This window comes from Desmodus rotundus, chromosome 4, assembly GCF_022682495.2.
Source record: "Desmodus rotundus isolate HL8 chromosome 4, HLdesRot8A.1, whole genome shotgun sequence".
Taxonomy (NCBI): Eukaryota; Metazoa; Chordata; class Mammalia; order Chiroptera; family Phyllostomidae; genus Desmodus; species Desmodus rotundus.
In genome coordinates, this window is record NC_071390.1 from 26427235 (window position 1) to 26441199 (window position 13965).

The 13965-nt window shown below is 48.0% G+C and overlaps 1 protein-coding gene across 1 annotated transcript in view; it reads left to right on the plus strand.

Moving 5' to 3' along the window:
- The window catches only part of PDLIM1 (PDZ and LIM domain 1), a 38243-nt gene extending 25519 nt beyond the window's left edge, over positions 1 to 12724 (plus strand). Inside the window, exons 5-7 of the mRNA XM_024563187.4 lie at positions 7212 to 7363; positions 11634 to 11751; positions 12191 to 12724. Coding sequence (XP_024418955.2) covers positions 7212 to 7363; positions 11634 to 11751; positions 12191 to 12377 — 457 coding nt within the window. The 3' untranslated portion in view covers positions 12378 to 12724. The remainder of the gene's footprint in view (positions 1 to 7211; positions 7364 to 11633; positions 11752 to 12190) is intronic.
- The last annotated feature ends 1241 nt before the right edge of the window (positions 12725 to 13965 follow it).

The following is a 13965-nucleotide window of genomic DNA, read 5'->3' on the forward strand; positions in this document are numbered from 1 at the left end:
TTTATCAAAAGTCCCTTTACAGATTTTCTCAGCAGAGAGGGCCCAGGTTCTGCTCCATCCCAAACTGTTTGACGAAGAATCCAGAAACAGTGGGAATCCCAGGAGCCCACGGCCGAGAAACTTCCTGAACAGGCTCTACCACGTGTGTGGGGGGTCTCTGCTTACTGGGTTATTGCTGGAAAGGCCCTGTGCACTCTCAGCAAATGAAGATTCTCTGCAAACCCAGCAGCCACCCAGTAACTTTGCTTTCTCCCTCTGCAGAAGTCTCAAGCGCTCGCTCACCCCCGCTGTTTAGTCTGTGAAATCCGCTGAGATTCCAGAATAGGCTCACTTCATATTTTGCATCTGAGGTCATCACTGATTCCCTGGGGCTCATTCTGCATTTCTTTGTCCTGTGTACTTCAAAGTGGACTGGTGTGTGTGTGTGTGTGTCTGTCTGTCTGTCTGTCTGTCTGTCTTATAGGACTACCCAGGGTCATGTCCCCATCAGACAAGAACACAGACAGCATTGTCTTTTCCTAATTTAACTGGGAAGTCAGGCGAGAGGGTGTTATCCACTGTCTTTTCTCCAAGCACACGCCCAGCCGAGTGGGAGGGCCTGTAGATCGGTTTTGCTTGGTTTCGGTTTAACAGTTGTTTGTTGAGTGCCTTCTGTGTACCTGTGGGTGCAGGAAATGTTGCTGTGTTCAGCATTAAGCTTTCACCTGCCCTCTGACCTCTTTCAACTGAGTTTAGGGATTCTCGGGTCATTTTCTGGTGATTTGGGGCCTAGATTTCATTTTCTATGTGATGACGCTCAGTGCTTTCCTAAAAGCGCAGGCTTTGCAGATAGCAGGGCCTGAGCTTGAATTCCAGCTCTGCCTCTCACTAGCTGTGTGATCTTGGGCAAAGCAGAAAACTCTGAGACTCTGTCTTACCATGACGTGCAGGTAATACTAACCACCTCCTCCCACCAGGTTACTGAAGGATCAAAATGAGATGTGTAGAAAGCACTCAGCATGGTGCCTGGCCCCTGGTAGGTGCTCAGTAAATGCCAATTATTGCTGATTTCACTGCCCATGAGGAACTCCATGCCCATCACTTCTGAGTACCAGGGTCTTCCCCCAGAAAGGCAGTAGCATGGAGACTGAAGTCATGGAGAAGATTTTGCTGTGACTTACAGTAAGCTTCTTTCTTTCCCAGCGTCGTAGCTTAAGTTCAGCCAACAAGTGCAGTTAATCCGTCACCTTCCTGATGTAGCAATGGCCTCTTATGGAATAATCAGTTGGGTTCCTATAAGCAACACGAGAGTCCCAAGATTCTAGTCCCAAATTGTGTTTTCAGGCCCTCATGTACTCGGGAGGCAGAGTTCCAAGCAGGTGTGGTAGAAATAGCATGGTGCTATTCCAGTGGTGTGGGGGGTCGTGTTAAGCCTGACTCATTTGGAGCTGGATCAGAAGAAACCTCTGTCCCGAAGGCAGCTCTTTGCCCTTCTGGCCAAACTTGTCCGCAGGCCACAGAGAACTGGCTCTGGAGTCTGGGTGTTCCTCCCTCTTCTCCCTGTGCCCATAACGACTCCTCTGGTTTCTTATTACAGGCCCAACATCTAGGCCTTGGAAGACTAAAATTTAGGGAGCATCCTGGCCAGGCTCCCTTTCTGAATATGATTATGCAGGATTACCCAGCATTGCATTTTTTGTGGACACGGGGTAACCAGATTGGGGCCTCTCAGACACGAAGGGTTTTTCCAAGTCAGTGTACCTCCTTTACACACACCTACATAAAAACCAGGCATTAACATCTCCCCTACATCATTTCCACTTAACCTCCATCATTTGGGGGAAGGATTTTTAAAATTAATTAAACTTTTTATTTTGAAGTAATTGTAGGTTCACATGCAGTTACAGGAAATACTAGAGAGGTGTTCCATATCCTTTCCCCAGTTTCCCTCCATGGTAACGTCTTGAAGACTATAGCATGGCGTTGTAACTAGAATATTGACATAAATGGTCAAGACAGAACATCTCCGTCAACGCAGGGCTTCCTCAGGCTGCCCTCTTAGAGCCCCACCCACTTCCCTGCTATCCCCGCCCCTCCCTGGCAACCCACTAATCTGCTCTCCATTTCTCTAATTTTATCTCAAGAATGTTATATTGATAGAATCATATAGTATATAACTTTTAGGGATTGGCTTTTTTTTTTTTTTTTACTCAGTATAATTCACTGGAGATTTATTTGAATTATTGAGGTTTTGAAACGTATTAGTAGTTGCTTTGTTCTGTTCTAAGGATTTATCTCTTTTTATTGTGGAAAAAACACATAGTATAAAGGGTATCTTAACCATTTTAAAATATATCTTATTTATTTTTATTCTTTAAAATTTTTTTTTTATTGTTGTTCAAGTACAGTTTTCTGCCTTTCCCCCTACCCTAGCCTGACACCCCAGCCCTCCCCACCTCTCTCCCCTGTTTCCACCTCCCCCCATTACTGTCCATGTGTCCTTTATAATTGTTCCTGCAAACCCTTCACCCTTTTCCCCTGAAATTACCTCCCATCCCCCCTATTTATTTATTTTTAGAGAGAGGAGAAGGCAGGGAGAAAGAAAGGGAGAGAAACATTGATGGGTTGCCTCTTGCATGCGCTCCAACTGGGGGCCAGGCCTGCAGCCCAGCCATGTGCCCTGACTGGGAATCAAGCCAGCTACTTTACACTTTGTGGGACAACACCCAACCAACTGAGCCACACCAGCCAGGGCTTTAACCATCTTTTTTTAAATTTTACTTTTACTTTTGATTTTAGAGAGAGGATAGGGGAGGGAGAAAGAGAGGCAGAGAAACATCGATTGGTTGCCTTCTGTAGGTGCCCTGACCAGGACCGAACCTGCAGCCCAGGCATGTGCCCTGACCTGGAATCAACTGGTGACCTTTCGGTTTGTGGGATGATCCCCAACCCACTGAACCACGCTGGCTGGGGGCTCATCTTAACCAATGTCATGAAAGTCTTCCCCTGTTTTCTTCTAAGAGTTTCATGGTTTCATGTCTCCCATTAAGTCTTTAATCCATTTTAACTTTCATGTGTCATGAGATAAAGGTCCTGTTTCATTCTTTTGCATGCAGATATCCAGTTGTCTCAACACTAGTCACTGAAGAGACCATCCTTTCCGCATTGTGTATTCTTGGCACCCTTCCTGAATATCATCTGACCATATGTGCTAGGGTTTATTTCTGGGCTGTATATCCTGTTCCATTAGTCTGAGAGTCGTATGCAATGTAGCTTTGTGATATGTTTTGACACCAGAGAGTATGCTACCTCCAGTTTTGTTTTTTTTCAAGGTTGTTTTCACTATTTGAGGTTCTTTGAGAGTCCATATGACAATTTTTTTCTTTGTATTTGCAAAAAAAAAAAAAAGCCTTTGGGATTTTGATAAGGGTTGCATTGAATCCGTAGATCACTTCGGGTATATGGACATTTTAACAACATTAATTTTTCCAATGCATGAACATGGATGTCTCCCCATGTTTTGTGTCTCTGCTGTACTAATGCAGCTCCTAGAGCCATGAGGGTACTGTTCTCTGTCCTTGACACTCTGACCTTTGCCCCTCCATTGTCTGCAGCAGGCCTGTGTGCCACATGGGGCCTTCAGACTCGGCCTCTGAAATTCTCCTCTGGAAGATCAGCTCAGGGGGAGTGTCTTCTTACATTCCAAAGACCACGGGCATCCTTAAATGCCTGGCTGTGTCAGCCACCTCCACGGGCTGGGAGTGGCCTGTCTGTGACGTCCCTGGGGGTATAGGCGCTGCGGTCAGTCCTAAAAGAGTAGGAGAGAGTAGTAGACATTTAGGTAACCGGTGAACATTCAGCACCAAGTACGACTCAGGAAGCAACAGAACTAGGAAGCATGAAGAGTATAACGTACAGTTACTCCAAAGGAGTTGCATTTGATTAAACTCTCGTACTTTGTTACGCAGTTGTACAGAATGGGTTTAGAAGAACGTGGTAACTCCTAGCCTCCCGCCCTCACAAGTTTTCCTCCTGGTGACTCAAGCATGCATATTATATTTTTTGAAACCTTATCACTGTAGAATTCTTTCCGTCATTGCTGTTACTATATATAAAAATGACAATGCTTTTTTGGCATATTTTTAATGCGTATTTTTGTCTTAGAATTATTTTTTAAGATATTGTGGTGTCATTTACTAATATCTTATAGCGTAATGTCTAAAACTTAGACCTGGGGTGTATTAATGCTTCACATAAGGTAATGGGTATTGAAAGTGCTTTATAAATTGTCAAGCACTAATGGATATTACCACTATTTGAGAAAAATAGTGAATTGTTTTCCTTTTTTTAATCATGGAAATACTTTATAAGACTGTTTTCCAAAGACTACGAGATGACCTTGTGGTTTGGGTTGTCATTTTCAGCGTTCCCTTGGTGGCTTCCAGACATAACAACATACCCCAAAGAAGGGGGAAAAGTCTCCCTAAGCACATTCCATGGTCTGACCTTGATTTTAAAATAGTTCTAAGTATAGTAGAAAAAAAGATTCATCAAGAATAATGTCCATTATTGTAGGGCAAGCTCAGAACCCAAGACCCAAAGAAAGAGTGAGGCATATACTCCAACAACAGGGCCGAGTAGGTGGGCCGGAGGAAGACTGGGCTCTTGGGTAAAACTGCTCTTTAAGCCCTGGCTGGTGTGGTTCAATGGATTGAGTACTGGCCTGTGAACTAAAGGGTTGCCCGTTTGATTCCCAGTCAGGGTGCATGCCTGGGTTGTGGGCCAAGTCCCCAGTAGGGGGCGCATGAGAGACAACCACACATTGCTGTTTCTCCCCTTCTCTTTCTCCCTCCCTTTCCTCTCTAAAATTAAATAAATAAAATCTTTAAAATAAAAAAACAACTACTCTTCAAGGCGGCCCATCAGGGAGGCTCCCACAGCTCCCTGTGGTGGGAGGGACAGCCAAAAGCAGGGACCATTGCCGCCAGCCTAAATGATCAGCTGATGAGTCTGTCTTTGGCTGATGAATCTGTCTTTGTACCTGTTGATCTTCCCTGGTGGCTGCAGCAAAGCATTTGTCACTCCTTTTGTCCTCCATTGTGAGAACCTGATTGTGGTCAGAGGGGAAACCTGGAGCTCCCCTGGTGCCAGTGACTGCTTCCAACGGGGACTTGAGGATGTCAGGGGCCCTAGGACACTGACCAAGAAACAGAAGGAGAGGGGGAGCGAGAGGTAACTTGGGGAGAGTTACCCAGGGAAAACATATACCTCAGTTTTCTTTGTAAAAGGGACTGTGAGATAATACACCATGGGTGGGAAATGAGTGAGTAAAACATAATCAGTGTAACACATTTGTACGTGTAACCGTGGCTCCAGCCTTAAGGACAGGTGGTTAGATTTGATGAGAAACTTGGTAGTCACTGCCTCCTGCACCCTCACGCCTGGGAGGCAGCTGGGCAGGCTGGATGGCCTGTAGTTTTACAACAAACCTACCCATCTGCTTCGGTAAACTGCACCACCTTCTGGTATTTGCCCTTTGGCCCCTGGGCACACTGTCCCTCTTCCCTAGGGGGTGGCAGCTTCTGAAGAAACATCTGAGGCTGAGAGGCAGGGGGTGACCTGGGCCCTGGAGGCTGGGCTGCCCCTTTCCCTGGCTTAGCCCCGGGAGGTCCTGCTGCCCTAGAAGATCCCTTGTGCCCCTCCCTGCAGGAGCAGGGAGAGAGGGCAGAGCCAGGAGGAGTGAGGGACTTGACCCATGTGGCAGTCTTCACTCACTTCCCCAGTGCCTGCTGAGCCCTGATGCTGTGCCAGGGCCGGGAGCACAATGGCGAACAGACAGACCAAGGCCCTGCCCTTGTGGGGGCTGCTTTCTAGGGGGAGACAGACAAGAAAGAGACAGACAACTGCAAGTATAAGTCATGGGGAGAGTGGAGAAAACATGGAGAAAGATGCAGAAGAGTAAGGGGTTAGAGTGCTGGGGTGGGGTGGGCTGTTGTAAGGGGAGGGGCAGGGCGCCCTCTCTGAGGAGTCACATCTGAGCAGAGACACGAAGGACATGTGGGAGCCAAGGGAGCAGTCCGTGTAAAGGCTGAGGCTGCTGGGTTCCAGAAACATCCTGAAGCTGGTCTGCCTAGAGCCGGGTGAGCCAGGGGTGGCAGGTAATATGTTTAAAGAAAGCAGAGCCATATCTTCTATGGCCTTTCTACTTTCTGTAATGAATATTTACTCCAAAGGAGATCAGTTTGATTAAACTCATATTGTGTTATTAAAATTGTAAATATTTCATTCTAAGTGGGATGAGAACACTTTGAGGCACATCAGACAGTCTGATTCATGTGTTTAAAATACTCCTCTGGCCTTTGGCCGAACACAAGACAAAAGACAAGTTGCCAGGCTGGTCATTTGTGCTGATACGCAGTGGCGTAGCTGGGACACGCCGTGCAGGTGGGAGTGTCGAGAAATCCTGCGATTCAGGTTAGAGGGCAGGTGAAGCAGACTGGAGTCTCCCTCTCTCTCACGCCTCTCCTTCCCGAGACCAGGCAGCAAAGCTCTTCCCCTGGGAATGGGCCCTGGGGGCAAAGAGCCCCCAGCTCTGCCTGACTCATCATACCTGGGGAACCCAGACAGATGGGGAAGTTGTGGAGGCGAGGCCTGGCTTGTTCCATCCCTCGGCCTGTGGAACGGAACTTTACAGTTTACAAAAGCGCTTAGATTTTTCACCCTCACCACCAGCCCTGTGAAATCGGTGTCGTTGGTGAGGACACCAGAGCCCCCTGCCATGAGAATGATGAGTGTATGGAGACAGAAAGCACTCTGATGTCCTGAGGAATAAAGAACACTGGGACTTCTGCTCTGAAAAGAACACACATGGCCTGAACTGAGGGGACCCCGCTGCGGGTTTAGTGGTTAGGTCGGGGTGGACATTTCCCCGTTTCTAAATTTTCTTTTGGCGTAACGTTGTTTATGTAATTTAGAAAGAAGCAAAGCATTCCCATTCCATGGGATTCGGCCAAAAAGTAATTTGAGTGACTGAAACTATTTTGAAAAATAGCTTCTGACTGCCTTGAAGCAGCTTCCAGTGCTGACTGCAGGCACCTCGCAATCCTGGCAGGAGTTAGGAGAGGCCTCGTTCACTAGGGTTCCAGGGTGTCTTTCCTTGGGAGGGTTGCCTCGTGAGGGTTTTTTTTCTCACTTCTGACATGTCTTAATGAATTTCCAAACATTCTTTACAGCTTAGAGCATTCTCAGTCTCCAAGTGGACTCGTCATTGACAAAGAATCTGAAGTTTACAAGATGCTTCAGGAGAAACAGGAGTTAAATGAGCCCCCGAAACAGTCCACCTCATTCCTGGTTTTGCAGGAAATCCTGGAATCTGAGGAGAAAGGTAATCAGCTCTGCGTGTGGGCAGGCTCTTGGTCAAGGCCTAGGGTGAAGGTCAGTCATTGTGGAAACAAAGGTGACCGCAGCCCTGGGTGGAAAGAGCACTGTGTACTTTGGAAGGCACAGCTTTTAAAATGCTAAAACCTGAAGGAGGGAAGGAGAGGAAGAGAGAGGGAGTGAGAGGGAAGGAGAGGGAGAGGGAGAAGGGAAGTGGGGGGGGGAGAGAATGTGAATGAGCTCCCACCACACCTGGCCTAGCCATTTCCTGTCACATGAACTTTAGGAGGCTGGGTCATGGTGAGCTTGACGATTGTGGGATTCTGTTGGTCTGTCCCTTGACCTTTTGTTTGGTTTGTGCCCACATGCCAGGCTTCTGTGGTGGTTGACATGTGCGAGTGGGTGAAAACCACAGATGATGACAGGCAGAAGGAAAATGAGTCAGCAGCACAGGGAGGCCAGGTGCGGGCCTCTAACTTTCAGGCCTTGTGGTGGTTGCTCTAGGGTGGTCGCCCTCCCGAAAGCCACACCCTCCCCATTTGACCTTCGGCAAGTCTCTGAGCCTTTCCAGGCCCCCTTTCTCTGTCAGTTGGGGATCAAAACCCTTCCCTTAGATTGGTGTAAGGATCAAATGGTGCAAATTGCACTGAACACCCGTAACCGTAGCCAACACATAATAGGTGCTTCATAACCTGTAGGAGGGTTGAAACCTTATCAAGAGGCTCCGGGCCAGACTTCGTTTGTCCACGGTGGGAGCCCATGTCCGAGGCCCAGGGCCACTTGTGCGGCTCTGCAGGCCTCAGGAGATAGTCTTTGCATTGCATACATCCTATGCTGCACATTATGATGCTGATTTTGGGGTGGTTAGCAGTAAAAACTGTCTTCGTTCAACAACTACAGTATATTGGGAGACATTTTCGATGGGTGGGTGTGTTGAGGAAGGGATGCTTTTCTCCATTCTCCCAAGGGTCACCTGTGAGCAGCCGCCCTCAGGCTCGCCCGCCTCCCAGGTGGTTATTCCGGAGGGCCTTTGGATTCTCATGAATCCTCTGCAGAGTTGGATTTTGCACCCTTTCCTGGTCTCTGTGATTCCCAGCCCTGCACCCTCTGCCTCTGTCCCTGTCCCTGAGGCACAGGTACCTAGGAGTTCTGCTTTCTGCTGCACACTTCTCTCTCCCGTGTTTCCGCCTATGAAGAGATTGTGGGTGCTCCTGGGAGGAACACCTGGTGCTCCTGATGTGAGATTGCTTCAGCCTGGCTCCAGAGGGGTGACTTGTATGCTCAGGGCAGCCAGTGAGGGTCAGAGCTGCACGTCCCCTGGAAGAGTAACCCCTCTCCTTCTAGTAGTCCTTGAACCAAACGTTCCCTATTAAACACCCCCCAATACCCAGGCTTCTTCCCATTTGGATGGCTTCTTTAGAGAAGTTGGCAATTTACAAGCACAGGAAATTAGGGGGAAAGTTGTTCTTTTATGCTAAAAGGATATCATTCTACCAGTAGTTCCCCGCTTTGCTTGGAGTACCTGTGCAGTTGGGAAGTAGGAGCCCTACTCTGTATTAAGTTCCACTCTTAGGCCCATGTGACAAATGACTTGGGGGCCAGCCCTAGAGGATGACAGTTTTGTCAACCATGGGAAACCACAACTTATGGTGTAAGTGTGTGCAGAACCCTTCAATTAAGAGAGGAGAGTTAGCCCACTCCAGCCCATGCTGGGACCTAGCCAGGTGCTGCAGAGCTCATTTAGTCAAATGCCCTCGTGTTAGCGCGAAGGCCCTGAGGTCTGGGATCACAGAGCTGCTCTGAGGTGGCAGCTCCGTGCTCGTCAAATCTGGACTCCTTCCGTCCTGTGTTCCCACCTGCCGAGCCAGTGGCTTTTGTTTTCAAGGTTACCTCATGCTGCGAGTTGGCAGCTGGTGCTCCAGCTATCATGCCCACTTCCAGGCACCAGAAAGGAAGAAGGTGGGGATGGGCTAACGGGGGAGTCCCCCTTCCAGATGAACCAGCTTTCTCTTTCCCAGAAGTCCCATACTACCCAATTTCATTTTGACCAGAAGTTAGTCACATGGCCACATCTAGTTGCAAGAGTCTGAGAATGATAGTTTTTCCCCCCTGGGCTGGATATCTTCTTGTCCTAAAGAAAATAAAAAATTTTGTAAAAAATGAGGGAGATAATGGATCTTGTTGTCTCTTCTGTATCCCGTAATCTATATTTGCATTACATTTTTACTGAAAGAAACAGTATAAATCCCAATCTAAACCTCCCCCACTTGCAGAAGGCACTCAGGGGAGGGGCCTGCTTTTATTTGAGAGGAGAGTCTAAGCTTGGGGCGGTGTGCAGGTCCATAAACCACCTCATCAGGGCTTCCTTCAATCAAGAAGGCCTCCGGTTTGTAAAAGCAGCACTGCGTGGCAGAAAAAACACTGCCATTCAGGGTCTGCTCATGACCTGCCGTGAGACCAGCTCATCCCTCTTAAGCCCTTGTTTCTGCACAATAGTACCTGCTTCATGGATGGTTAAAGCATTGGGGGAAGCGATGTAGTCAGTGAGGCCCCCACGGGTTTGCAGTAGGGTTTGGTGATAAACCTCCAAAGATTCGATGTGGGACTTTGCACTTTGAAGCATGCAGTTCAGGGGCATTAAGTACATTCATATTTTGCTACCCTCTTGCAGAACTGAAACTCTGTACCCATTAAGGCAGACACTAGCAACTTATTACCTGCTCCCCCAGCCCCTGGAAACCACCACTGGACTTTTCTGTTTCCATGACTAGGACTACTTCTGGTGCTTCATCTGAATGGAGTCATACAGTGGTTGACATTCTGTGACTGGCTTATGTCACTCCGCATAATGTCCTCAAGGTTCATTCATGTGGTAGCATGTGTCAGAATGTCCTTTCTTTTTAAGGCTGAACAGTATAAAATGTATATACCACATCTCGTTTACCCACTCATTTGTCCAGTGAAGGAAACTTTTAAAGAGAGAAAACTTGGAATGAGACAACATGGGCTGAGAAAACACAGGGAGAAATCACCGAGGCTCTGAGATAAGAAAGCTGGACTTACTAAGTACTGAGGGTTCATTATGGCTGATGCCCGGGGTTCCAGGAAATCCTCGGATGTGGAGTCAGGTCACTGAAGACCACCAGGTGCTCAGCCAAGGACCATGAATGTGATTCAGTAGACCATGTGGAGCCCTGGAAGGTTGTTGAGCAGTGAAATGGATAGAAAGCAAGCTGTGCTTTACTCATTTTTACTTTTTTTCCGGAAAGCTTTGAGATGCAAGGTTCACTGAAAGAAGGAAAATCTGGAAAATTTTTTATTTGCCCAGAGTCCTCGGGGAGCAGGTGTTTTACTGTAAGTTGGTTGAGAGGGGAATAAAATGAAATTTCTTTGAGCTCGCAGTGTTGGCTGAATGAGGGAGAGAAGAAAATCGAGCCAGCAGGTGGCGCTGCAGGGCTGAACAAGCCACGGCCAGGATGCTTTTATCCAGCTGCTCCCACTGTGCCCAGTTTTGAGTTTTCTTCTCTATTTCACAAAGGGATGTGGATTCTCTGCCTACTGCATGAGGCTCCCACGTCCCTCCTTCCTTCTCTTTCTACCGCCTTGCGCCTCCTGCCCTTTCCGGGTGATTTTTCTGGGGAATTGAGAATGAGTTATGTCATGTTAATGAGTTAGTAGTAAAATTAGAAGCTCACCATTATTGACAGCTGCTGTGACACAGGGCTCTGCAGACATGACGAACTGGCTTGTAGTCGGTTCAGCACCCAGCGACCCGGAGCCTATTTTATACACATGAACCTGACTTCAGAAAGGCTGCTCACTGTGCTCTGGCTGCTGGTAGCAGGCTCCCCTGGAGTGACTTTGTTCTTGTGAATCAGATTTCTTTCTAAATACAGCCTTTCGGGGCTTTACTTACTCTGTCTGAGGCATTGTTAAATTCCCATAGCGATGTTTGCATGTATTTAATCAGAAGGTCATGTGTGTGTTGAGTGCTGACCACGTGCCAGGGACGGTAGGAGGGCTTTATGTGCATTTTTAAATCTTTTTGTGCCACTGTGAAGGGGGAAAAAAAAGATGTGTTTTTCAGAAGAGGAAAGAGGGAACCAGAGAAGTTAAGTGACTTGCCCAGGAACACACAGCAGACTCGGGTCTGGTGGACTCCATTGCCCACGACCTTGCTGGAACATGCATATAAACGGCTCTGAGAACTCAGTGATACTTACGCAATCCTGCGGTGCCGCTCTTCCTGACCAACCCGAGTGTTTGCCTCACTGTAGGGGATCCCAACAAGCCCTCGGGATTCAGAAGTGTTAAGGCTCCAGTCACCAAAGTGGCCGCATCGATTGGCAATGCGCAGAAGCTGCCCATGTGTGACAAATGTGGCACCGGCATTGTGTGAGTATCTGCCGCCCCCAGGCACTGGGGGGTCTGCAAGTTGAGTAAACCGTGAAAATGTGGAAATGCTGAATGTTGCACACTTTGGGTGTGATGGGGAAAAAATGCCACCTGGAATATGGAGGAGAGAGGCCAGGTAGGTTCTGTGTCCCCGAGCCAGGTGGTAAAGGTTTTCCTTGGCCATGGACCCTCGGGGTATGAACACACAAAACCCGAAGAAGCAGATCTGCTCTGTTGAAGTGGGATAGACTCCTGGAAGTTTTCAAGAGTAATGTCTCTGGACCCCAGGAATGGGAGATCCCTTTATCCATGGAGGCCAATTGGGAGGCCCTCATCTGCCTTTTGAGGGGCCTCTTGGGAGGTGCCCCTGGCCCTGGTGTGCCACCTTCCTGTGCTTGTCACTAATGGAGCCACTTCCCTCCCTCCCTCCCTCCTGCAGTGGTGTGTTTGTGAAGCTGCGGGACCATCACCGCCACCCCGAGTGTTACGTGTGCACCGACTGCGGCACAAACCTGAAACAGAAGGGCCATTTCTTTGTGGAAGATCAAATCTACTGTGAAAAGCACGCCCGAGAGCGGGTCACCCCACCCGAAGGCTACGATGTGGTCACTGTGTTCCCCAAGTGAACCAGCACACCTGCTCAGAACCCTCTTCTCCACCTAGCCCCTGCTGCTGTTTGTTCTCTCAATGCTCTGGCCCTCTCCTCTCATGGAAGTACTTGCTCACTCTGGTTTTATCTCTGCTCATTAAACGCTGCATCCCTGCCTTTGCTAACTGACTGTCACTGCTGCGTGATGCCTGCTTTTATAGCACATGGAAGACTGTCTTGTCCATTGTCCCCTTGCCAGCATCTCTCTGCCTTCTCTTCATCTCAGTTCATCTCTGCTGCAAATGGACAGCCAAATTGGAACCCGAATGAATTTGATACGTCTGCCATTGATTTTGTTTTTACTCAATAAATGTATAGACTCTAGGGCAGTGTGGTGTCCTTTTTCATTTGGCCATGTTCCCTATTTCCTGTCTCAAGCCAGATGAGATTTCTGAAACCTTTCCTCTTGTTTTGGATTTCCCACTTCTCTGAGGTTTGCAGGGCTTTTCCCCCATGTCTGAGAAATGTGGCATCTGACTGAGCCTGTTCTTGCATTTCTTTGAAGCTTGCTCCAAATTATCGTTGTATCTTTTGTGCTACTACAAGATCCTCGATCTTTTTCAGCTTTTTCTCTCTTCAGCGCCAAGTAGAGAGAGAGTCCACAAACGTTTGGTGAATTACTCTGTAAATGAATGCTTCATCACTGTCTAATAGGAGGAGGATGCAAGCCATGCATGTCATTCAAAACTTTCTAGTAGTCACATTGAAAAGAAAAACATAAAATTAATTTTAATAGTACATTTATAGTGCCATCTATCCAAAGTATCGTTTCAGCGTATGCCACTAAGTGTTGTGTTGGACGACACCACCTGAACCTTAAAGCAGAGGCACCGGGGGTTCTCACTTCCCTTCTGTGTGCCATGTTCTGATGCCTCGTCCCCAAAGTTCACCACATCTCTTCTGATTGCCTTGTGCTCTGGCTTCCCAGTTTGGCCCATCCTCCACTGGGACTGTGGTTTGGAGGGCGTCCGGTTGATCTGTGCAGCCAAACCCAAGGACCTATTCTTCTTTCTTACCATTTCGGCCACTCAGTGACATTTCCATCACTTTTCACCTAGGGCTTTGATTTGCATGACCCTGAACTTTCTGGGGGCACCTTCTGTTTCTCTTGACTGCTGGGTCTCTATTTGTCTCCTTACCAAGGTCAGGGATGACTCCTTCCTGGGATGCTGCCTCTTCTTTGCTTATGAAAAACAACCTGACGGAAGTTTCAGGAAATCAAAGCAAAGGCCTTTGAAAAGTTTTTCTTCTCTACCCTTATTCTCTATTGATGATGAGGCTGAGCATTACTTAAATTTTACCTGCATTTCCTTTTCCCCAGACGTCTGAGCTGTTCCCAGTTTCCCCAGGTCCGAGGGGCTCAGGGGAGCGTGCCCTTCCTCCAGAGCTGCAGAATGGCTGGATGGGGGCATGAAAGGACAGAGGTGTCCTGACCCCTGCCCGGGATCAGGAGATCACTGGTTAAGGGGTAACCGGTCACAACTTTCTTATGTCACTGGGGGTATTTAGGACTGGCTTTCATGAAGAGAGGCACTGGATAGAAAGCAAGAGTATTTGTTAGACAC